The following is a 23,397-nucleotide window of genomic DNA, read 5'->3' on the forward strand; positions in this document are numbered from 1 at the left end:
TCATTATTGGTGAATTTTATGACAGAACCAATTAGGAACTGCCATTTATAACAAAATTTTGAAAGTTTTGTTAGAGTTCTGAAATTTTCACCACCAGAACTTTAGCAACACTGTAGAAGCAAAGCACCAGCGTCCCCTAGTTTTGTAAGTACTTTAGAACCATTTAGAACCATGGATTGCTCATGCCTACTTTCTATACAGGGATGTGTTTAATAAATTTGGCAAAAAAAAAAAAAAGACTCATGGGATATTCATGTTTTACAATTGTAACCCCTTGATATCTGAAACTAAAAATCTTAGATTTATGATGAATGGAGCCATTGGAATGTGGTATCAGAATGTGATAATTCTGCAGTGTGGACATTTACTAGGAGATTGACTAGCTATTTACGGTGTATTCTTGTGCCTCCAAGTCACTTGATGATTTATGGTGAGTCCATGAATTTCGTTGGGTTTTATTAAGCAAAGAATACTTAGAGGGGATTTTGAAAATTCCTTCTTCTGAAATAGCCTACAGCACCTGGGATTTATTGATGATCTACCATCAAAGTACTAACCACAGGGTTGATCCTTGGTTAATCAATATCAAAAAGGATATTGACATGCTGGAAGGTGTCCAAAATGGTAAAAAGTTTGGAAACCATGCCCTCTGAGGAGCAGCTTAGAGAGAAGTAGAGTTGGGAAGGCCTTGAGAAAAAAAAGGAAAAATTGGGAAAAAAACTGAAAAATATTGTGCCCCCCTTTTTTTCTGAGGTTTTTTCCCCCGGGCCTTCTTATCTCTAGGGAGAAGAGAAGGTTAAGAGGCGACATATGTTGAAATGTATGAAAGGATGTCATATTGAAGGGGACACTTTGTTTTGTTTATTGTTCCAGGAACTAAAACACAGAGTAATGGACTCAAACTACAGGAAAAGAGATTCTACCTAAATATTAGGAAGAACTTTCTGATGGTAAGAGCTTTTTGAGAGTGCAGTACACTGCCTGGATTGTTATGGAGTTTCTTTCTTTGGGGATTTGGAAAGAGAAATTGGATGGCCATCAGTTGGAAGTGCTTTGATTGTGTTTTCCTGCATGGACTAGATGCCCCTTGTCATCTCTTCCAACTCTATGATTCTTTGACTCCGCTGAGCTTCCAAAATCAGTGATTATTGTATGAGGGGGCAGGTTTTTCTTCCTTTATTTCCATGTTCTCCGCAGCTTTTCTGTAGAATGCTCTTTGATTGCAGGTGAACTATAAATCCCAGCAACTATAACACCCAAATGTTCAGGTCTATTTTCCCCAAACACCACCAATGTTTACATTTATGCGTATTGAGTATTCGTGCCAAGTTTTGTCCAGATCCATCATTGTTTGAGTCCACAGTGCTCTCTGAATGTAGGTGAACTACAACTCCAAAACTCAAGGTCAGTGTGCACTAAGCTCTTCCAGTATTTTCTGTTGGTCATAGGAGTTCTGTGTACCAAGTTTGGTTCAATTTCATCATTGGTAGAGTTGAGAATGCTCTTTGATTGGAGGTTAACTATAAATCCCAGCAACTACAACACCCAAGTGACAAAATAAATCCCCACAACCCCACCAGTATTCAACACATCTGGAACACATCTCACCAGACTAAAACAGTGGATTTGGCTCTTAATGAGACATGCCGCATTATCACGGGGTGTCTGCGCCCTACACCACTGGAGAAATTACACTGTCTAGCCAGTATTGCCAATAGTGAAAGGACCAAGGCAGTGACATCTCCAGCCCATCCTCTGTGTGTTATCAGCCAGCATGTCAATGACTTAAATCAAGAAATAGTTTTCTAAGATCTACAGAGACACTTGCTGGAACATCCCAGCAAGCGAGAGTCCAAAAGTGGCAGGCTCAAACCCAAAACCTTAATCAATGGCTGATACCAAATGAGATACTCCCCCCTGGGCACACAGAAAACTGGATGACTTGGAAGGTGCAGAACAGACTGCGCTCTGGCACCAGAGCCAACCTTTAGAAATGGGGCTACAAAGTGGAATCCTCGACATGCGAGTGTGGAGAAGAGCAGTTTGGGGAGCTCCTTTTAGAGCACTTCAAAAAGTAGATTTTTTGTTCTACATACCCTTTGTTATTATTTTGAGCAGAATTGGTCACCCATTTCTTACATCTAACTCCATTTGCGAGCAAGTTTAAAAACTGTGGTCCTGATATTGATCCTTGGAGGATATCAAGATTTGACTTCTGAGCCTTGGTCATGGTGATATGTGATGGCATTTTGTTGAGTGGTATTTATTTAATATTTGTTTAAGGCTCATCTATTTGTAAAGATAAAGAACATGTTGTTTTTAAGGAAAATGGTAGAGCTTCTGCAGAATTGTTCCTTTTTAATCCCATCTCATCATTCTATCTTGAATTAATTTAGTGGTTCTCAACCTGTAGGTCCCCAGATGTTTTGACCTTCAACTCCCTGAAACAGCTGGTAAACTGGCTGGGATTTCTGGGAGTTATAGGCCAAAACACCTGGGGAACCACAGGTTGAAAACCACTGAATTTAATGGATCCGTAAGGTCCAGTTGACGGAGGCCAAACTCTGGTAAGGACATCCTATGTATGAATAGCCTGGAGCATATACTTGTGTTGTATGCTACCAAGTTAAGCAAATCTATAGCTGTCCCTTATAAGGCTCTGTATGATTACATCAGTAAAGGACACACGGAGAAAAGAATAATTTGAATTTTGCATTTTGATTTATTCTGAAAAATGAAGTTTTCTGCCTTCTAAAATAGATATTACTGCAACAAAATATAAACACATCATAGCTGCTCAGTGACATAATCAGACTCTTCAAAGGTTCTTCTTCATTTTCCCTTTCCTGCAAAAGAAACAGGAGGACATCATTTAGGAGACTGGAGATCAGCATTTTTTCAAGGAACAAAACAAATATATCTACACAAAAAGTCTTCAAGAAAAATTTGCTCCGTAAAATGTTTAGGTTGCTACTATGACAGTAATAGCGTACTTCAACAGGAAGAACAAAGTCTTCTAGCATCTTAATAGTCATGTAGAATCTGATTTAAAATACAGTATACTTATGGTGCCTCTACACCAGACTTGGGCAAACTCTGGCCCTCCGAGTGTTTTAGACTTCAACTCCCACAATTCCTAACAGCCGGTAGGATGTGAGATCCAAAATACCTGGGAGGGCTGAAGTTTGCCCATGCCTGGTGTAGAGGCATCCTAGGTATAATGTATTTTAAATTATGGGAGTCGAAGTCCAAAACACCTGGAGGGCCAAAGTTTGCCCATGCCTGGTGTAGAGGCACTCTAGGTATACTGTATTTTAAATTGTGGGAGTTGAAGTCCAAAACATCTGGAGGGCTGAAGTTTGCCCATGCCTGCTCTACACTGTAGAATTAATGTAGTTTGACACCACCGTAACCACCATCGTTCAATGCCATAGCATTCTGGGAGTTGTCGTTTGTTGAGGAATCAGCACTCTTTGGCAGAGAAGGCTAAAGATCTTGTAAAACTGCAAGTGCCTTTACTCCATAGTTTAGAACCATGCAATTTGATACCACTTTAACTGCATTCATTCTATGAATAGATGTACCTCTAGTTCACATTTCCGTTTTTACAATGACCAAATTGTTTTAATTACTTCTACTTATTTTTCTCCAGCATGATCCTAAAGAGCTGATCTAGATTCATTGGCATGTTTTATGTTCATTTTAAGTAGATCTGTGTTTTAAGTAGCAATGCAATGTGTAAATACTAGGCATTTTATGCTTTCTCATGCATTTATAAGACATGAGCTACTTATGTATACATGATATTGTTTAGATCAGTGGTTCTCAACCTGTGGGTCCCCAGGTGTTTTGTCCTTCAACTCCCAGAAATCCTAACAGTTGGTAAACTGATTGGGATTTCTAGGAGTTGTAGGCCAAAACACCTGGGGAACCACAGGTTGAGAACCACTGGTTTAGATGGTTCCTACATTAATACTCCGTTTCCCCCAAAATAAGCTCTACCCCAAAAATAAGGCCTAGCATGGTTTTTCAGGAGTTTTGAGGATGTTTGAAATATAAGTCCTACTTCAAAAAGAAGCCCAAGTTACAGTTCATGAAAAAAGTCAATTTAAATAGTGTCCAGGCAGCTATGTATAATCCCTAATGCATCTTTTGGAGCAAAAATTAATATAAGACCCTATCTTATTTTGGGGAAACAGGGTATGATAAGTCATGTCTCACAAATGACCAATCCAAGAAAAAAAATCACATGATAAAATAACACTAAGTGTTTTTCTGCTCTTTCCAAAGCAGAAGCAACTTAACTGATGATTGGCAAAGAAGTAAAAAATTACTTGTTTTGGACTGTGGCACCTAGAATAATAGAAGGCTTTTTCAAATTATACTGCTATTCTACTACATATGGAGAACAAACATCACAACTGGGCAACAGTGTCATTACTCTCATTGAAATTACCATATAATCTTTGGATCCGTTGCACATCATCATATGGAAGACGGTAAGTATTTGGGTTTGTGAAGGAATAAGAAGGGAACATTAGGGCCCCACGGACGTTTGAATGTTCTAATCCCAAGGAATGGCCAAATTCATGTGCAGCAACAAGGAACAGGTTGGTATCTAGAACACAGCATGAGAGAGAGAGAGAAAGAGAAAGAGAAAGTCAAATGAATGTTAAAGATGTATGCAGGAAATATGTATCAGTTCTTTTGTGTCATCCAGAAACATCATTGCTCCAATTGCCTACAGATTAGCCTACTACAGAATGGACTTCCTTCTCCCCATCCAAACCGATGCCTAGTTAAGTAGTATTTGTGATCATGGCAATAGTATCACAATCATAACTAAGTAGTGATCATGAATATGAAACAACTGTGAATGGGTAAATCTAGGTAACTGTTTCATATTCATGATATTCGTAATATGCTATGATATTCATAATAGGAATAATGAATTAAACCCTTCTTTAAAGTATAGATATGAAAATGTCTATTCTTCGTTTTTAGGCAAAAAGGGAGACAAGTATTGTGCTGGTAATATCCTTTAAAATCTGACTTTTGTCATTGATTGCAATCTTTAATATTGGTTAAGCTTTTATTGGCACGATTGCTGTTTTATTGAGCATTGCTTAGAGGTTGTATCCTATCCTGATGATCATAAGTAGCTCATGACAATATCTTGGGGTGTCCTTCTGAAATCTGGGGATGTTTGTCTACTCAGTCTCTTTTGAGTATCAATTGAAACAATTCTGAAGGAATGCCTTACCTCTGTTGAATTCTGACCAACGTTCACCTTCATCAAAATGAGCATCTCCTCCAAGGCCTGTTCCAGGAAAGTAAGCATGTGCCAAAACTCCTCCTCTTCCATCAAAAGGGTTGAAGTCTCCATGTTCTAAATGTTGATAAGAAATATGACAGTTGCAAGTGGAAAACTTGGGTAAGATTTCAGTTTGTTCAATAATCCTCAAGGATCATTACAAATTGAGAAATTTTAATCTAAAATTGTGGTCTAACAAATTTGGGTTAATTTATCCACAGGTCAATGTAGAGAATAGATAAAGCCAACTCTTGCTTCAGCCAATTCCTTTGAAATGCCAGAAATATAGCCTAATGGTTTAATGCTAGAGAATGCTGAGCATTTCCATGACCTAGGTAGCTACCTCTACACAAAAGTTGACATTGAGGTGCAATTGAGCTCCAGCAGGTAGAGCAACAAGGACTGGCTGACTGCCTCAGCCTTCCTCCACCTCTTCATCCCAGGTCCTGGGCAAAGAACCTCTCTAGAGACATGTCCTATGTTCTCATGCTGTTGTTTTTTTTCTTACACAGCTGATAAATAAGGAGAGACTTACCACCATGTGCAAATGAGATTTCAATATCAGCAGGTCTTCTTGTGCTCCTGAACTGCAACGGTGTTACGTCACTCCATACCTTGAAAGCTTTTGCGATCACCTCACGTACTTTAGCGGGGTCCATATCTGGGGTATAGTTATTAATCCTTTGAGCAAAAGAAATATATATATATATATTCAGGAACTAGGACTTTTGATATTTCACAAACCAACAAGTAAGCCGCAAAAAGATATAATATAACCAACCTGTAAGTCAGTACATTTTTTCCCCATCTTACTGCACCTTTCCGGAATTCCGAGACATCTGGTAACCCACACCGAGGTTTATTCATGACCTCCATTGTTCCGTCATCCATTTTCCCCGTGACTCTCAAATGGAAGTACTTTTGCATTTCTCTCAGTCGTTCTTCAATACTTCTGTGGGAAGTTTTATGAGCTGATGGAAAAAACTTGTCAAGGTAAGCCTGGATCAGGAACAAAAAAAAGTTTTAAGCGTTTTCCCAGTTTCTTACAAGGGAAGTTTCAATGATGCAGAAATTGAGAATAGGCCTAGAATATTGTTCTTATTAATATTAATCTATTCTTATTTAATTTACTGCATATACCACCTCAAGGGGCCTCACAACCACCGAGGATGCCTACCATAGATGTGGGTGAAACATCAGGAGAGAATGCTTCTGGAACATGGCCATATAGCCCGGAAAACTCACAGCAACCCAATATTAAACAATTGTTATTTAATTTACTGTATATACCACCCAAAGGAACCTAAAGCAGCTCACATGATATTTATTTTATAGTGATATTATTTTAACTATGCAGAAAGCTGCAGCAGGTTCCTAGAAATGGTATATCAATTAAATAAACAAATGAGCGTATTATTTTAAATTTTATAATTAATAATAACCCATGAATTATTAAAATGCCACTCATTTAAAATAGTACAAATGAGAGCAAAAAGATAGCTGTTATATGTTTTACAGTTAAAAGTATTGATATTACTTACCTCCACCAACTTCAGGCGCTCAGTACTTGGTTCTGAATAATAGGGAGTTATTGGGAGAGCAAAGCTGTAAGGCAGGAGAAGTGTCATGCAAGTTAGGAGGTACTTCATCGTGGGTCTTCTTGAAGAGTTCCTTCTGTATTAACTAATGAAGGAGAAATTCTTCTACCTCTAAATCTACTGAACAAACTGGGCAAATTTATATAGAGGCATCTAGCATTAATGGTAACGCCCCTCATGACTCATTTTCCCACATTGTTTGTGTGCGGTTTTGGAAATTTGTGTAATATTTCAAGTATTATGATTCTGCAATTTTTGGGGGGAGAAATATGAAGTGGTGGATTTTCAAAGAATCATTAACGTCACTGAGGAAGTAACCTGTTTTCTTCCTCCTCAATGCCACAAAGTAAAGCCACAGAGTATTGAGAAGTCAACTTCCTTAAATTCAATTGCACATCATTCATTTGTTAGGGCGAATGGATGATCTTTTCTTAATGAGACGGATGGAAATGGGAATTGCAGTGAAGGCAGAGATGATGATTGCTGTTGTGTGCCTTTAAGTAATTTCTGATTTATGATAGCCTCATTAGAATGTATAACTTGCATAAATTCACAAACATGGATTTCTATGCACTTTTTAATCATTTCTGCAGGAGGACCTTTCAGTAAAAAATTCATTTGCTCAAGATACTTTTCATACAAATGCTCACACGTTTTGTGCAGAATGGGTTTTTTTTTTTTGCAAAAAAAGTTGTCTTAAAATAGCTGGCCATTATGTTGATTGGACGCCACAATATGTTGATATACTCTTTCTTGTCAGTGATAAGAACATATGTGTGTTGAACACTCACATACAAAATTACAAGGAGAGACAGATGGAATAAGTGTGCTTGTGAATGTTTGTGTGTGTGCTGTATAGAGTTCAGCTTGCTTTGAACCAGAATTAAATTCAATCTACAAATTTTTCATTTGAAAAAAATTACCAAAATTTGAAAATTTCTCATATTTTTCATTGGGAATAACTTGGGATTTTAAGAAATTGATTGTGAAAGAAACTTAAACTAAAAGTACAATGATTGTACTTTTACTGCTATGGTGATATCCCATGAGTTCTGCAGATTGTCAGTTTTAGAAAGGGACACCGAGAAATCTCAGTGATATCAGTGTAGTGCCTTACCAAACTACAAAACCCAGGATTCCATAGGATACTGCAATCACAATTAATATAGCTCTATATTTATACAAAGTGAATAGATTCCAGATGCCAACCCCAATGTATTCAGTCAGTTATTTGCATGGCCAATTAAGGCTGGTTCTACACTGCCATATAATTAAGTATCTGACCCCAGGATATCTGAATTGAACTGGATTATATGAGTCTACACTACCATATAATCTAGTTCAAAGCAGATAATCTGGGATGAAAATTGGATTATAAATTAGTGTATATCCACCCCCAGACATGTAGCCGGGGGGGGGGGGGGGGGCTCGGGGGGCTTCAGCCCCCCCCCCCGAAATTTTCATGGTGGTTCGCGAAAAGGCCTTACTGGTGCATTATTTAAACTGTTATGTTTATTCATATCATGATCTGATCACCATACTCAATATATCCCATATGCATGGGGGTATTGGGGTAATGATACAAAAGGTTTGCTAGGCTAGACCCTCTTTCACTCAGACTCAGCCCCCCCCCGAAACTCAGCCCCCCCGAAACTCAGCCCCCCCGAAACCCCCCCTGAAAAAATTCAGCCCCCCCTGAAACGAAATCCTGGCTACGGGCCTGTCCACCCCCTTTTTCTGTGGAACTCCTAATGATTAACACCTATAGTGTAGGAAGACCTTTTCCAAATTGAGAACAGCTGTACTAGCTGTTGTTTGAATTCATTGTTTAGTCAAGTTTACCAAAATTGTCCAGTTCTTCAGGCTCAAGCCTTCAGGTTGAGGTTTAATCCATCTGAATGTAGAAGAAACCAAAAGCAATATATTTAACTATGATTTAAGTGTTGGACTACAACTCTGGACACCATGATTTGAATCCTAGTTTGACGATGAAAATCCACTTGGTGATCTTGGGCAAATCACACTTTCTTCAGCCCCGAAAAACTCAGTGATAGGTTTACCTTAGGGTTGCCATGAGTAAAAAAATGGCTCGCAGGCACACAATAACAATAGTTTATTGAGTTTAAATTAGATCAGGCCTGGGAAAAGTGTGATCCTTGGGCTGCACCTTTGTGAGCCTTTTAATACAATCCCACCGCCAATCTGTCAAAGCCCTTTACTTGACAAAAAGTTTGGATGGTTTTGGACTGCAAGCCACATAAAAAAGTGCAAAAAGAAATATTTTGAAAGGAACTCTGTAGAAGAGCAGAAGCATTTTCGTCTTCTGGGTTATGTATAGCGTGCAGGGAGCATGGGGTAGTGGCGGCCCCTTTCCCTCTAAATAGGTCAATTGAAATCAGCAAAGAACTAAAATTAACAAAAACTAATAAATTATTGCCTTGTAGGACAATCTTTTATAAATGTCCACTTTTGCTCATTTTAAAAGGTTTTGCTGATTTTAAAAGCTGGAAACCTATTGATGAAATTACAAATATGTAATTACTGTTGTTAAGGTGCTACACAGTGAAATCTATCCCGATACCTACTTTTTTTGGGGGGGGGGGGTCTATTCCCCTGTCAACCAGGAATCAGTTTCTCCCATGAGTGATCGCTAGTATGACAGGCAGAAGCAGGACCCTGAATGCAATTTCCCTTCATTACATGGGTTGTTCCTGTGAGGTAGTGGTTCTCAACCTGTGGGTCCCTAGATGTTTTGGCCTTCAACTCCCAGAAATCCTAAAAGCTGGTAATCTGACTGGGATTTCTGGGAGTTGTAGGCCAAAACACCTGGGGACCCACAGGTTGAGAACCACTGCTGTAAGGGTTGTGGCTACTGAAATGATGTGGTTGCTGAAATCTGTATCCATACATTTTGCACCCACAATTCTACCATCCATGGCTTGAAAATGTTTGTTTAAAAAATCCAAAAGACATACCTTGATTTTTCTATTTTATATAATACTATTTTACCACAGTATTATATATAATATGACTTAATCATTCATGGATTTTGGTATCCCCATGGGGTCCTGGAACAAAACCCCAGCAGATACCAACATTCCACTCTGTATCAGAAAAAATGACTGGTATTTTGTACCATAGGCCAGTGGCAAACTGCTCTTTAAAAATGCTTTTAAAAAAGTAATTAAAAGTAACTGTCTTGGTTGCGTCTAAGGAACATGAAATAAATGATTTACCTAGAATGTTGTGGAGTTTCCTTCTTTGGAGGTTTGAGAACTGCAACTACAGAAGAGTCTCACTTATCCAACCTTTGCTCATCCAATGTTCTATATTATCCAATGCAGTCTGCCTCCTGTCCTGATCTACAGCTTTTTCAATATGTGATGTTTTGGTGCTAAATTCGTAAATACAGTAATTACTACATAACATTGCCATGCATTGAATTGCTTTTTCTTTCAATTTGTTGTAAAACATTATGTTTTTGGTGCTTAATTTGTAAAATCATAACGTAATTTGACATTTAATAGGCTATTCCTTAATCCTTCCTTATTATCCAACATTTTCATTTATCTAACGTTCTGCCGGCCCATTTATGTTGGATAAGCGAGACTCTCCTGTATCTTAGAATGAGAAAAAATAGTTTCCTAAACCTTATTCCTCTTCCACACCCAAGTCTAGCAACTGCATGTGTAAAGTCCAATTAGAAGACTAACAATGAGAATGTCTGTGAGAGCCATTACAATTGCATTCCATTTAAAATCAAAGGAGTGTCTGGATCTGCAGACACAATCAAGATTCGGTAGACGGGAAGCATGGATGGTGATCAGGTTACTGTAAGCATATCATTGTCACACGTAGATTGATTGCAAAACTTTGGAAGAAGCAGAAGTTGCCATCTAAGGAAGACCAGACAAGGAAATTGTAGCAAAGAATGTGAATGACTAAACATACTTGATTTTAAAAGACAATAGGAAAAAAAATAAAGAAATAGGGATGGGTTGGGGGAAAACCATACCTTTTTTTTGTTTTGAGAAAACAGAAACCATCACATTTTATAGGGTATGAATAAGGAGAACTTGGGCACACTTTTCCTTTCTCACATTTGTCACCAAGTGAAATGGAGAGGATGGACTTGTTGGCATTAATTCTTAATTAATTCTCAATTCTGTTAATTGTATATTGTTAGGCACTGAATTGTGGCCTGGTTGTAAGCCACCTTGAATCACCTTCGCGTTCAAGAAAGGCGGGATAGAAATATAATAAATAAATTCCTGTTTGATTTGCAATTTTTGAAAGCTGCCTTGGCTCCCACGCTAGGAGAAAGGTGGCATATAAAATAAATAAACTTTGCTCTGAGAATACAAATTTGAGACTTTATTGACATTTTTGGTCATAATTGTAACCATGTAGAACCAAAATAGGCTTTAAAAAATAAACACACATGCACTTTGTTCTTAGCCCTACCCATTAAATAATGTAACGTTCTCAAAATTTACTTCCAGTTTACCTCAATTGACTCTAATATTCAGTGGGAGGCTGAAAGATCAGGAGATAATTATTTGCCCCTACAACAGCAGCTGCCGCTAGTCCAGGCATGGGCAAACTTTGGCCTTTCAGGTGTTTTGGACTTCAACTCCTACAATTCCTAACCGGCTGTTAGGAATTGTGGGAGTTGAAGTCCTAAAAACCTGGAGGGCCGGTTTGCCCATGCCTGCCCTAGTCTATCATCATCCATCATCATCATCATCGACTTGGCTGGGTATGGTTGTCTTCCAGGAGTAGAGTCTATAGTTTTTTTGTCTGTGCCTCTGTTTGGAAGATTTCACCTCACTTTCTGTCCCTATGATAATTGGATTTTGGTAAATTAGGCTTGCTGTGGAAACAAGGATTGGTGGGAATCTTCGGTGGAGCCATTTTCCCATTATAACTCGGCTGGCAGATTTTTCTCACTTCCTGTCTTCTCACCTCTGTTTTTAACGGAGTCATTTGTAAATTCAATGTTTGTAACTTGGGGACTGCCTGTATGTACATAATTAGATATCTTGGAGATGGGCCCCAAGCCTATACACGAAATTTATTTATGTTTCATATACACCTTACACACATTAAATAATTGTAATAATTTTGAGCATGAAACCAATTTGATGTGCAATGAACCATCAAAAAGTAGAGCTGTCACTTTCTCACCCACATATTTAGAATTTAGGAGTATTTCAGAATTCTGGATGCTGGATAAAGAATGCTCAACCTGTGCCATTGAGTTCAATGTGTCTTATCCATTAAGTATAGAATTCAAACCTTGGAAAAATCCCCAAACGTGTACTTTTCTGATCTTTAGGATGACAAAATGTAACATGTGCAAATTCTTCACAGAGTGGACCAGGATTTATTGTGAGGCATTTCTTGTGAACCTCTAAAGAAAAGTGTGCAGATATTGTCAAGAACACTTCATACACACTTCATACACACAAGAACACACTTGAAATGTAGATCCAAAGGCATCACAGTGACTAAACCTTCAACTTTTCATGTGTGGAATGCTGGGCAGTTACACCTAACTCTTGGCCATGAGCCAGGAAAAAAAATCCTTTGTTCTGTTAAGTGAGAACCTCTATTTATTTTATTACACCTCTCCTCATATTCTTTCAACTGTTCTCATTACTTGCAGTTTCATGATTCTAACTATATAGTAACTGAGAACAAGGAAACAAAAGAAAAAATGGAACATACTTTAAAGTTTAATATTTTTCAAAGCAAAATCTCATCTTAACAAAAGTTTTGCTGTCAAACAGGCCCGTAGCCAGGATTTCAATTGGGGGGGGGGGCTGAATTTTTTTCAGGGGGGGTTTTGGGGAGGCTGAGTTTCGGGGGGGGGGGGGCTGAGTCTGAGTGAAAGAGGGTCTATCCTAGCAAACCTTTTGTATCTGGATCCGGCACAGTCTGGTTTCAGACCGGGACATGGTACCGAGACGGTCTTGGTCGCCTTAGTGGATGATCTGCGCCGGGAGCTAGACAGGGGGAGTGTGTCCCTGTTGGTGCTCCTGGACCTCTCAGCGGCCTTCAATACCGTCGACCACGGTATCCTTCTGGGGCGCCTTGCGGAAATGGGTCTTGGGGGCACTGCTTTGCGGTGGCTCCAGTCATTTCTGGAGGGTCGTACCCAGAAGGTGTTATTGGGGGACTCCTGTTCAACCCCACAGCCTTTGACCTGTGGGGTTCCACAGGGCTCTATATTGTCCCCCATGCTGTTTAATATCTACATGAAGCCACTGGGTGAGATCATCCGGAGTTTCGGGGTGCGGTGTCATCTGTACGCAGATGATGTCCAGCTCTGTCACTCCTTTCCACCTGCTACTAAGGAGGCTGTCGAAGTCCTGAACCGGTGCCTGGCTGCTGTAATGGTCTGGATGAGGGCGAACAAACTGAAATTAAATCCAGACAAGACAGAGGTACTCCTGGTCAGTCGCAAGGCCGAGCAGGGTATAGGGTTACAGCCTGTGCTGGACGGGGTCGCACTCCCCTTGAAGGCGCAGGTTCGCAGCTTGGGTGTGATCCTGGATTCATCGTTGAGCCTGGATCCCCAGGTTTCAGCGGTGACCAGGGGAGCATTTGCACAGCTTCGGCTTGTGCGCCAGCTGCGCCCGTACCTTGGGAAGTCTGACTTGGCCACGGTGGTACACGCTCTGGTCACATCCCGTCTTGACTACTGCAACGCTCTCTACGTGGGGCTGCCCTTAAAGACGGCCCGGAAGCTTCAGCTCGTCCAGCGCGCGGCAGCCATGTTGTTAACAGGAGCAGGACGCAGGGAGCACACAACGCCCTTGTTGTTCCAGCTCCACTGGCTGCCGATTTGCTACCGGGCCCAATTTAAGGTGCTGGTGTTATCCTACAAAGCCCTAAACGGTTCCGGCCCAAAATACCTTACGGACCGCATCTCGGCCTACGAGCCCATGAGGACCTTGAGATCATCTGGGGAGGCCCTTCTCTCGATCCCGCCTGCCTCACAGGCACGTCTGGCGGGGACGAGAGAGAGGGCCTTCTCGGTGGTGGCCCCCCGGCTGTGGAACTCCCTCCCTGCTGACATCAGACAGGCGCCCTCCCTCATGGCCTTTCGTAAGGGCCTGAAGACGTGGCTCTTCGAGCAGGCTTTCAACTGAGTGCTATGTTACTGGAAATGACAACCGGAATGAATTTACGACTACGAGATTGATTATGATTCCATAATATGACGCAGCGGATTTTTAGTGTAATTTAAATGTTGTGTATTAGTGATGTTAGTTTGTTGTCCTGATTGCTTTGTAAAGTGTCTTTTTTGTATTGTACACCGCCACGAGTCGCCCTAGGGCTGAGAGCGGCGGTTAATAAATGCAAGAAATAAATAAATAAAAATAAATAAATAAATAAATATCATTACCCCAATACCCACATGTATATGGGATATATTGAGTATGGTGATCAGATCATGATATGAATAAACATAAAAGTTTAAATAATGCACCAGTAAGGCCTTTTCGTGAACCACCATGAGAATTTCAGGGGGGGCTGAAGCCCCTCAAGCCCCCCCCCCCCCCCCCGGCTACATGCCTGCTGTCAAAGATATTCAAATGTAGAAGGGACGATTGGAATGAATGAAGCAAAGGTTCTTTCCATGCACCAAAATATGATATGGGTTTGGCCCTCCACAACTGCAGGTTTATGTTTTGTAGTTTTCATTATTCACAAATTTAATTAATGCAGTATGATCTCGCTAGGGATTTCAAGATGATTTTGTAGTCATTTTGTGGCAGATGTTGACCATAGAGTCATGCTGAAAGACCTAGAGAGATGGTCTCATATTTTAAAATATTTTTGTCATTTTCCCACTCTCATAGGGTTCCAGTGAAACTAACCCCCATGAGAATCCATGATGTTCTGTATTAGGCTGGATCCAGGTTGCTTGATGCTGAACCCACCTCCTCGAAAATGCTACATAGAGTGGATCAGGAGCTCTGATGAATGAGGGAAATTATCATGTTGTTGGGAAATTATGTCATTTAAATCATGTGCTTGCCACTAGATCACAGCTTGGTAATAGTACTTTCTACAGCAGCGTTTCTCAACTTGGGGGTTGGGACACCTGGGGGGGGGTTGTGAGGGGGGTGTCAGAGGGGTCACCAAAGACCATCGGAAAATGCAGTGTTTTCTGTTGGTCATGGAGATTCTGTGTGGGAAGTTTGGCACAATTTTATTGTTGGTGGGGTCAGAATGCTCTATGATTGTATATGAACTATAAATCCCAGCAACTACAACTCCCAAATGTCAAGGTCTATTTTCCCTAAACTCCACCAGTGTTCACATTTGGGCATACTGAGTATTCATGCCAAGTTTGTCCAGATCCCTCATTGTTTGAGTCCACAGTGCTCTCTGGATGTAGGTGAACTACAACTCCAAAACTCAAGGATACTGCCCACCAAACTCTTCCCGTATTTTCTGTTAGTCATGGGAGTTCTGTGTACCAATTTCGGTTCAGTTCCATCACTGGTGGAGTGCTCTTTGATTGTAGGTGAAGTATAAATATCAGCAACGACAACTCCCAAATGACAAAATCAATCCCCCCAATCCCAACAGTATTCATATTTGGGTATTTGTGCCAAATTTGGTACAGTGAATGAAAATACATCCTGCATACCAGATATTTACATTACAATTCATAACAGCAGCAAACCTACAGTGATGAAGTAGCAATGAAAATAATTTGATGGATGTGGGTCCCTCCTCCTGATATCACGTCAACACTGGCTTGCTGACACAGAAGCATAATGGTCCCATTGCACAACTGGAAACATTATGGGATCGATGGCTATTGATAAGTTCTGCCTATCAATACTGGGAGATAAGTTAATTTTAGAGAATTTAGTGCTTTCCTCGTGTGATAAAGTTTTGTTCTATCATTCTTAGAATCTGCATACTGGATGTGTGAGTGTATTGGGAACAAAATCCAAAATTCTACAGCTGGGGTATTTTGCGGTATTCTGGGACACGTAATCAAAGGACTTCAGCCCATGCAGACTTCTCTCCATCTTCTCTCTGTTTCTCTGTGCTGCCAAAATGGAATCCCACAGAGACCATCACATGATGCAAGTTCACTTCTGATGGTTATCCATGGGACTCCGTTGAGGCAGTGCAGAGAAATAAAGGGAAGACTGCATTTCCAGGAGTTGGAAGAGAAGAATGATAGAGGTGGGGAAAGGACAGGGGGTGGCTGCCATCCCTGGAGACAGAAAGTCATGGGACCTCAGCAGAAGGAAATGAAAGAAAATGTCTCTCTCCACTTTCTCCCACTTTCCTTCATTTTCCCTGTTTTTATGTAATGATGACCTAAATGGAACTGAGGAAAAGTTCTTTTTTAAAAAATGCTGTCATCTGGAAACCCAGATATGGTTATGTTGTCAAGAAGATTGTGGGAGCTCTGCTTTGACAAGTCACTATTTTCCATGTGTAAAGCACCTGCCAATGGCAGAATGAAGTGATAGCCTCAAGTACCTGTTGATGGGGAGTGGCTGCAAGATATTAGAAAGGAAGGTTCTGTTCCATTATCTGGGCAGAAGCCACAAGGGGGCAATAGAGAGAGAAGGATAGTTCATTTTAACAGCGGAGGGAGTTAAAGGAAGAAAATCATTTCTCCCATTTTAGCTGGTTATTTCCTCTCCCCCCTTCCCATAAAAGAGGGTTGTTTCCACGACGGGGACATGGGTGGGGGAAACAACAGGAAAACAGGGGGAAATGGTTTTCCTCCTTTAACCTACCCTTCACCCTTGTGAAATACACTGTCCTTCTCTCTCCAATGCCCTCTTATGACATCCACCTGGATAATGGAACAGTACGGAAAGGAATTTGGTTTGCCCTTGCATTACTTCTCTGTTCCTCTTCAAGTGTAGTAGATTATGTTCACCCATCTTTGGTGTTAGAGAAATGTACAGATGGCAGTTTGCTTTGAATGTAGGGATATTACTCCCCATTATCAGCAAAATTTCTTGAACTAGCACATGTTCTGACTCCCCTGTTGTCTAAGAAATGTTATCATCATTTGGATCTATAATACTCAAATCAGGCTTGCAATTGCTTCTAGAATAAAGCAAACCATTTTCAGTTTTTTTTATTTGCCTGAGTTGGGGAACTTCTTTCTGTATCACTCCAAAGGACACAATTCTGCATTACATAAATGACATTTGGCCTTTGGAATTAGGATGTTATGAAAGGTTGGTTTCTGTATATTTGTTTTATAAATTGTCTGTTGTGTTTCTCCTCCCAGCAACTCAGTGTTATAGCATAATACACTTAAGGGAGAGAAGATGGAAGATGAAATTGAAGATGTACATGTATGAGAGAAACACTGTTTATTTTGGATTGCTGTGAGTTTTCCGGTCTGTATGGACATGGTCCAGAAGTGAAATGTCAGGAGAGGATGCTTCTGGAACATGGCCATACAGCCCAGAAAACTCACAGCAAGCCAGTCATTCTGGCCATGAAAGCTTTCAACAACACACAGTTTATTTCCTTTTTTTCAAAAAATTATGAAATTAAATTCTTATCATGCAGTCAAGTGTTAACAAAGAAAGAAGTGGGAAAATAACATTCAAGAAGAAGTTAAATAAATAATATATCTAAGGCATTTTGAAATATCAAGCATGTTTATTTTTTTGTTCAGTGAGGCTGGTCTGTCATTCAAGTACTAGAATCATTCAGGAAATTGGCATTCATACTTGTTAATGCATTTATAATCAGCCTGAAGCAAAGAGAATTTTCCTTTATCCATTCACATTTATATATAAGGACAAACAGAGGATAGACCACTGTGAGGGATATACACAAGTGCGTAAACGTACCTTACATGCATGAGTATCCCTTTTCAGGCACTGTTGGGATTGGCATTTCCACCCCTCCCTCTGCAGTGTCCATAAACAGTTACTATAAGAGCTCATGAAGCTGCACTGTGCAACCACATAGAGAGAGATTTATTTTTATATAATTTTTATTAATTACACAGTAAACAAATCTATATGCAAACAATCCATACACTATCAATATAAACACATCAAATACAGTAAATCATGACTTATATTCTTCAAACCCCTTCAGCTTAATCTCAGTTCTAATCATCTTCATTGTCTACTCATATTTTTCCTAACCGCAGATACCTGAATTAGTTGTGGCATAAAATGAGCAAACAACATTAAATACGACAATTACATATGTGATTTTTTATATGTAAGATATGAATTGAGAAATTTGATGGAACTACATTTTTTATTGGTTAACGTGGGGCATAGTCTGGAAGCAGTAGTATAAATTTTGTATATGAGAAAATATAGGATTTTAAGGTAAATATGTGATCATTTGATAGAACATACAGATATTTATACTACACTGAGAAAAGGCTGGATTGCAACCCATGACATTGCAACCCATTTTATTCCTGACTAGACCAACTGAGTCCAAGGAATTTACTTGTATATCAATTCACCATGAAAAAACTGAGGGAATGGGTTAAGACTGATCAGCAAGAGCCTAGCCCCCCCCTATATATATATATATATATATATATATATATATATATATATATGTTAGGGCTGGGTAACCACGGAAAAATTTGTTTCTAAACTCGATTCGTTTCCAGGGGGCGCTAGCGTTTCCAAATTCTAAATACTTCCGAAATTTTGAGATTTCAAAATTTCGTTATTTACAAAATTTTGTTAATTTCGAAATGATTCGTTAATGGCGGATGCGATTGCGCAATATGCTAAAAAAACCTCCAAATGGGACAGGGGGAACTTCTGAAGCTTCCCTCTCCCTCTGTTGTTGACTGTTGGTGTGATAATTTATTTTTTATCACTGATAAAACAAACAACAACTATAAAACTTGCACCAGACATACGGAAATAATTATGAAACAATTATGAAACAGTTTCGAAACAATACTGAACCAATTACGAAACAATACTAAATAAATTGGAAAAATTGTTTCGATTTTTAATTACTCCTCACACTATTCCTGCATGGCTCAATATCGGATCGTAAGCTAATTTAAATACGAATTAATAACGAATTACGAAATTAACGAACGAAACCGCCCAGCCCTAATATATATATATATATATATATATATATATATATATATATATATATATATGGTGTTGAAGGTGAAGTGTGAATTTTAACCTGAAGTTATGTATAATTATAGATGGATGTTTAAAAGGGCAAGTATTTAAAGTTGCATAACTGGGGGCGATGGTTGCCATCTCAGCTCACTTTGAGCTGGGTTGCTATGGAAAAGGGGCGGAGCCAACTGCCACTTGGCAGGGCAGTCATTTTAAAACAGTTAGTCTGTAGTCTGTGAACTGCAGGAGAGGCTGGTTCTGTTATGTACTGAGAACCAGGAAGGTAATCTGTAGTTTAAGAACTACAGGGAAAGGCTGATTCTTCTGTGTTAAGAATCAGGAAGGTTATGGCTTTTAGCCTGGGTAGTTTAGATAAGTTGAGTTGACTTGTTTATATTAGTAGTTAGTTTATGAGTAAAAAGGGTGAGAGAAACCCAGTGAAAATCTTTATTGCAACAGAAATATCACAAAGAAAGAATAAGCTTGTACCTGAAGTAATCTGTCAAAGAAAAAAACACAGTTTGAAGAAAAATAAGTTTGAAACCTGTTTAGTGGAAGGAATAGTCCTCCTAAGAGTTGTTTATGAAATGTTATAAATGTAACCTCTGAAGATATGTGCCGCTAAGAGTAAGAAACATTGAAATCATCAAGCTTCTTCTATACTTCAATAAATTTGTTACAGTTTCTTCTAAAGCCAGGTCTCTTTTACAAATCCTTTCTAAGTTAAGTAATGCTACACATTGAAGAAATACCAAATCAACATTACAAGCTATTAGCTACGTTATCAATTTAATAACCCGTTACATGGTGGCTTCTTCACAAATTGGTGGCCTCTTTACACACACACACACACACACACCCATTGTTGTGTGTGTGTGCCAGTGTTTAGCATTGAACAAAAAAGTAGAGGCAGCCCTAGGTAGTATGGTGAAATTGACTTCAAGATCTCCCAAGGTTGTCTACCCTTAACTTCTAGTTTCAGGGGAAAGTGAGCTGCATGAAACTCAAAACCAGAGAGCCAGCATGATGTGGTAGTTTGAACATTGGACTATGAGTCTTGAGCAAGTCACAATGACTCTCTCCCTTAGAGGAAAGAGGCAAACTCTGTTTGAACAAATCTTACCAAGAATATCCCATGATTGATTCATCTTAGGGCTACAATAAGTATGAAATCACTTGAAGGCACACACTAGAGAAACTCTCAAGGTCATAAGTACACAGCATATCAAATATAAGTACATAATTTTGACATCCCTACTCTGGCTCTGCAGAAGACCCATACAGGCAAACCACTTAATAATAATAATAATAATAATAATAATAATAATAACAATAACAACAACTATTATTATTATTATTATTATTATTATTATTATTATTATTATTCTTACTCACCTGTCCTTGTGGCTCGAGGTGGGTTACAACGTCGCTAAAATGCATAATCATCTAAAACATTATTTAAAATACAGATATTAAAGCATATTTCTACAAAATATATATTATATAGATCAAAGATTAAACATAAGATGCAAGTTTAAAATTGGTGATTAAAACTGACTGGGTGGGCCTGCAGAAATTATAGGTCTTCAAATGTGTTTTAAATTCTGACAGTTGTTGGAACTCTTCCTGCAGGTTGTTCCATAGTCTTGGGATGGCCAATGAAAAGGTCCTCTGGGTGACAGTCGCCAACTGGATAACCTGACCCAGACCATGTAGGGCTTTGAAACCAATAGTTTGTACTTTGACCAGAAACTAATTAGCAGTCAATGGAGTGACTTTCGTATGTGTGTAATATGTTCACTCCTGATTGTTCCTGTAACCAATCTGGCTGCTGTATTTTGAACCAACTGGACTTTCTGAACTTGGTACAAAAGTAGCCCAATGGAAAATGTATTTCAGAACACTGATTCTGCAATACATTTTCTAGGATTGGTGCAGTTGGTATATCAGCTGAAGGTGATAATAAGCACTCCTGACCATCACATCTACCTGGGCTGACATTAGGTAGCTGCAAACACAGTCTTTCAGAGGAAGTGTAACCCGGTCCAGAACTGATTGACATATCTCTACATCTCCAGATTAGGACTCCTGATGGCATGTACTACTGCTTTGTCTGGATTCAGTCTCAGTTTATTTTTCCTCATTCAACCCATTCCCTCCTTCAAGCATTCATTCAGAGGATATGCTATCCTTAGCTGAGGCATGGAGAAATATATTTGGGTGTCATCAGCATACTGATAACACCCCGCTACATGCCTCTAGATCTGTGGTTCTCAACCTGTGAGTCCCCAGATGTTTTGACCTTCAACTCCCAGAAATCCTAACAGCTCGTTAGCTGGCTTGGATTTCTGGGAGGTGCAGGCCAAAACACCTGAGGACCCACAGACAGGTTGAGAATCACTGCTCTAGAAGAACTCTCCCAGCAGTTTCATGTAAATATTAAAAAGCATTTAGGATAAAATGGCACCTTTTTGAGGAACAGCTATCCCCAATAACCACCATCTGGAACCTGTCTGAGAGGTATGACTGGAACAACTGCAACACAGTACCTCCAATTTCCAAATCCCTTAGACTTCCAGATGGATACCATGGTTGATGGTATCAAAAGTTGCTGAGAAGTCTTGAAGCACCAACAGGGACACACATCCTTTGTCAGTGTTAAAACAGAGACCATCAACTAAGGTGACAATTGCAGCTTCAACTGGTTGGAAATGGTTCGAGGAAGTGTGTGTCATCCAAGACTGCCTGGAGTTGAAGGGCAACTGCCTTCTTGATCACCTTACCCCCAAAAAGGTTAGAGACTGGTCTGTAATTATTAAGGTCTAGGGGTGGAAAGCAAAGGATCACCGCCTTGTCGGGGCGCTGGAGCTTGAGCACCTCAATGATGTCATGAGCGAAACCGTGAAGGGCCACCCAAGACGGGACGGTCGTGGCAGAGAGGTCAGACCAAGCGTGATCCCTGGGGAAGGCAACGGCAAACCACCCCAGTATCCTTGCCAAGAAAACTAAATGGACCAGTACAACCAGAGATATGTCGGTATGCCATTGGAAGATGGGACTCCCAGGTCGGAAGATGGCCAAAATGCTACTGGGGAGGAGCAGAGGATAAGTTCAACTAGCCCCAGATGTGATGACGCAGCTAGCTCAAAGCCGAAAGGAAGGCTAGCGGCCGACGGTACTGGAGGTGAACGACGAATCCGATGCTCTAAAGATCAACACACCATAGGAACCTGGAATGTAAGATCTATGTGCCAGGGCAAGTTGGATGTTGTTATTGGTGAGATGTCAAGACTAAAGATAGACATTCTGGGGGTCAGCGAACTGAAATGGACTGGAATGGGCCACTTCACATCAGATGACCACCAGATCTACTACTGCGGACAAGAGGAACATCGAAGAAATGGAGTAGCCTTCATAATTAATAAGAAATTCGCTAAAGCGGTGCTTGGATACAACCCAAAAAATGACAGAATGATCTCAATTCGAGTGCAAGGAAAGCCTTTCAACATTACAGTGATCCAAATCTACGCCCCAACCACAGCTGCTGAAGAAGCAGAAGTAGATCAGTTCTATGAGGATCTGCAGGACCTACTGGATAACACACCAAAAAGAGACATTATTTTCATTACAGGAGACTGGAATGCCAAGGTGGGAAGTCAAATGACAACTGGGATCACAGGCAAGCATGGTCTGGGAGAACAAAATGAAGCGGGACGCAGGCTGATAGAATTTTGCCAGGAAAACTCGCTGTGTATAACAAACACTCTCTTCCAACAACCTAAAAGACGGCTTTATACATGGACCTCACCAGATGGTCAGCACCGAAATCAGATTGACTACATCCTTTGCAGCCAAAGGTGGTGGACATCCATCCAGTCGGTGAAAACAAGACCTGGGGCTGACTGTAGCTCAGATCACGAACTTCTTATTGCCCAATTTAGAATAAAACTAAAGAGATCAGGGAAAATACACAGACCAGTTAGATATGATCTCACTAACATTCCTAGCGAATATACAGTGGAAGTGAAGAACAGATTTGAAGGACTAGATTTAGTAAACAGAGTCCCAGAAGAACTATGGACAGAAGTCCGAGACATTGTTCAGGAGACGGCAACAAAGTACATTCCAAAGAAAAAGAAAACCAAGAAGGCAAAATGGTTGTCTGCTGAGACACTGGAAGTAGCCCAAGAAAGGAGGAAAGCAAAAGGAAACAGGGATAAGGGGAGATATGCCCAGTTAAATGCGCAATTCCAGAGGTTAGCCAGAAGAGATAAGGAACTATTTTTAAATAAGCAATGCATGGAAGTGGAAGAAGACAACAGAATAGGAAGGACAAGAGACCTCTTCC

The 23,397-nt window shown here is 39.9% G+C and overlaps 1 protein-coding gene across 1 annotated transcript; it reads right to left on the reverse strand.

Moving 5' to 3' along the window:
- Positions 1 to 2,606: 2,606 nt before the first annotated feature.
- LOC132772201 (collagenase 3-like) lies at positions 2,607 to 7,017 on the reverse strand. Its single transcript, XM_060771051.2, has 6 exons — positions 6,856 to 7,017; positions 6,096 to 6,313; positions 5,850 to 5,995; positions 5,264 to 5,389; positions 4,457 to 4,618; positions 2,607 to 2,846 (listed from the first exon to the last, which is right to left on the reverse strand). The coding sequence occupies exons 1-6, from the start codon at positions 6,961 to 6,963 to the stop codon at positions 2,833 to 2,835; spliced, it is 774 nt and encodes a 257-aa protein (XP_060627034.2). The 5' UTR covers positions 6,964 to 7,017; the 3' UTR covers positions 2,607 to 2,832.
- Between the last annotated feature and the right edge of the window lie 16,380 nt (positions 7,018 to 23,397).

Source organism: Anolis sagrei, chromosome 3 (genome assembly GCF_037176765.1).
Source record: "Anolis sagrei isolate rAnoSag1 chromosome 3, rAnoSag1.mat, whole genome shotgun sequence".
Lineage (NCBI taxonomy): Eukaryota > Metazoa > Chordata > Lepidosauria > Squamata > Dactyloidae > Anolis > Anolis sagrei.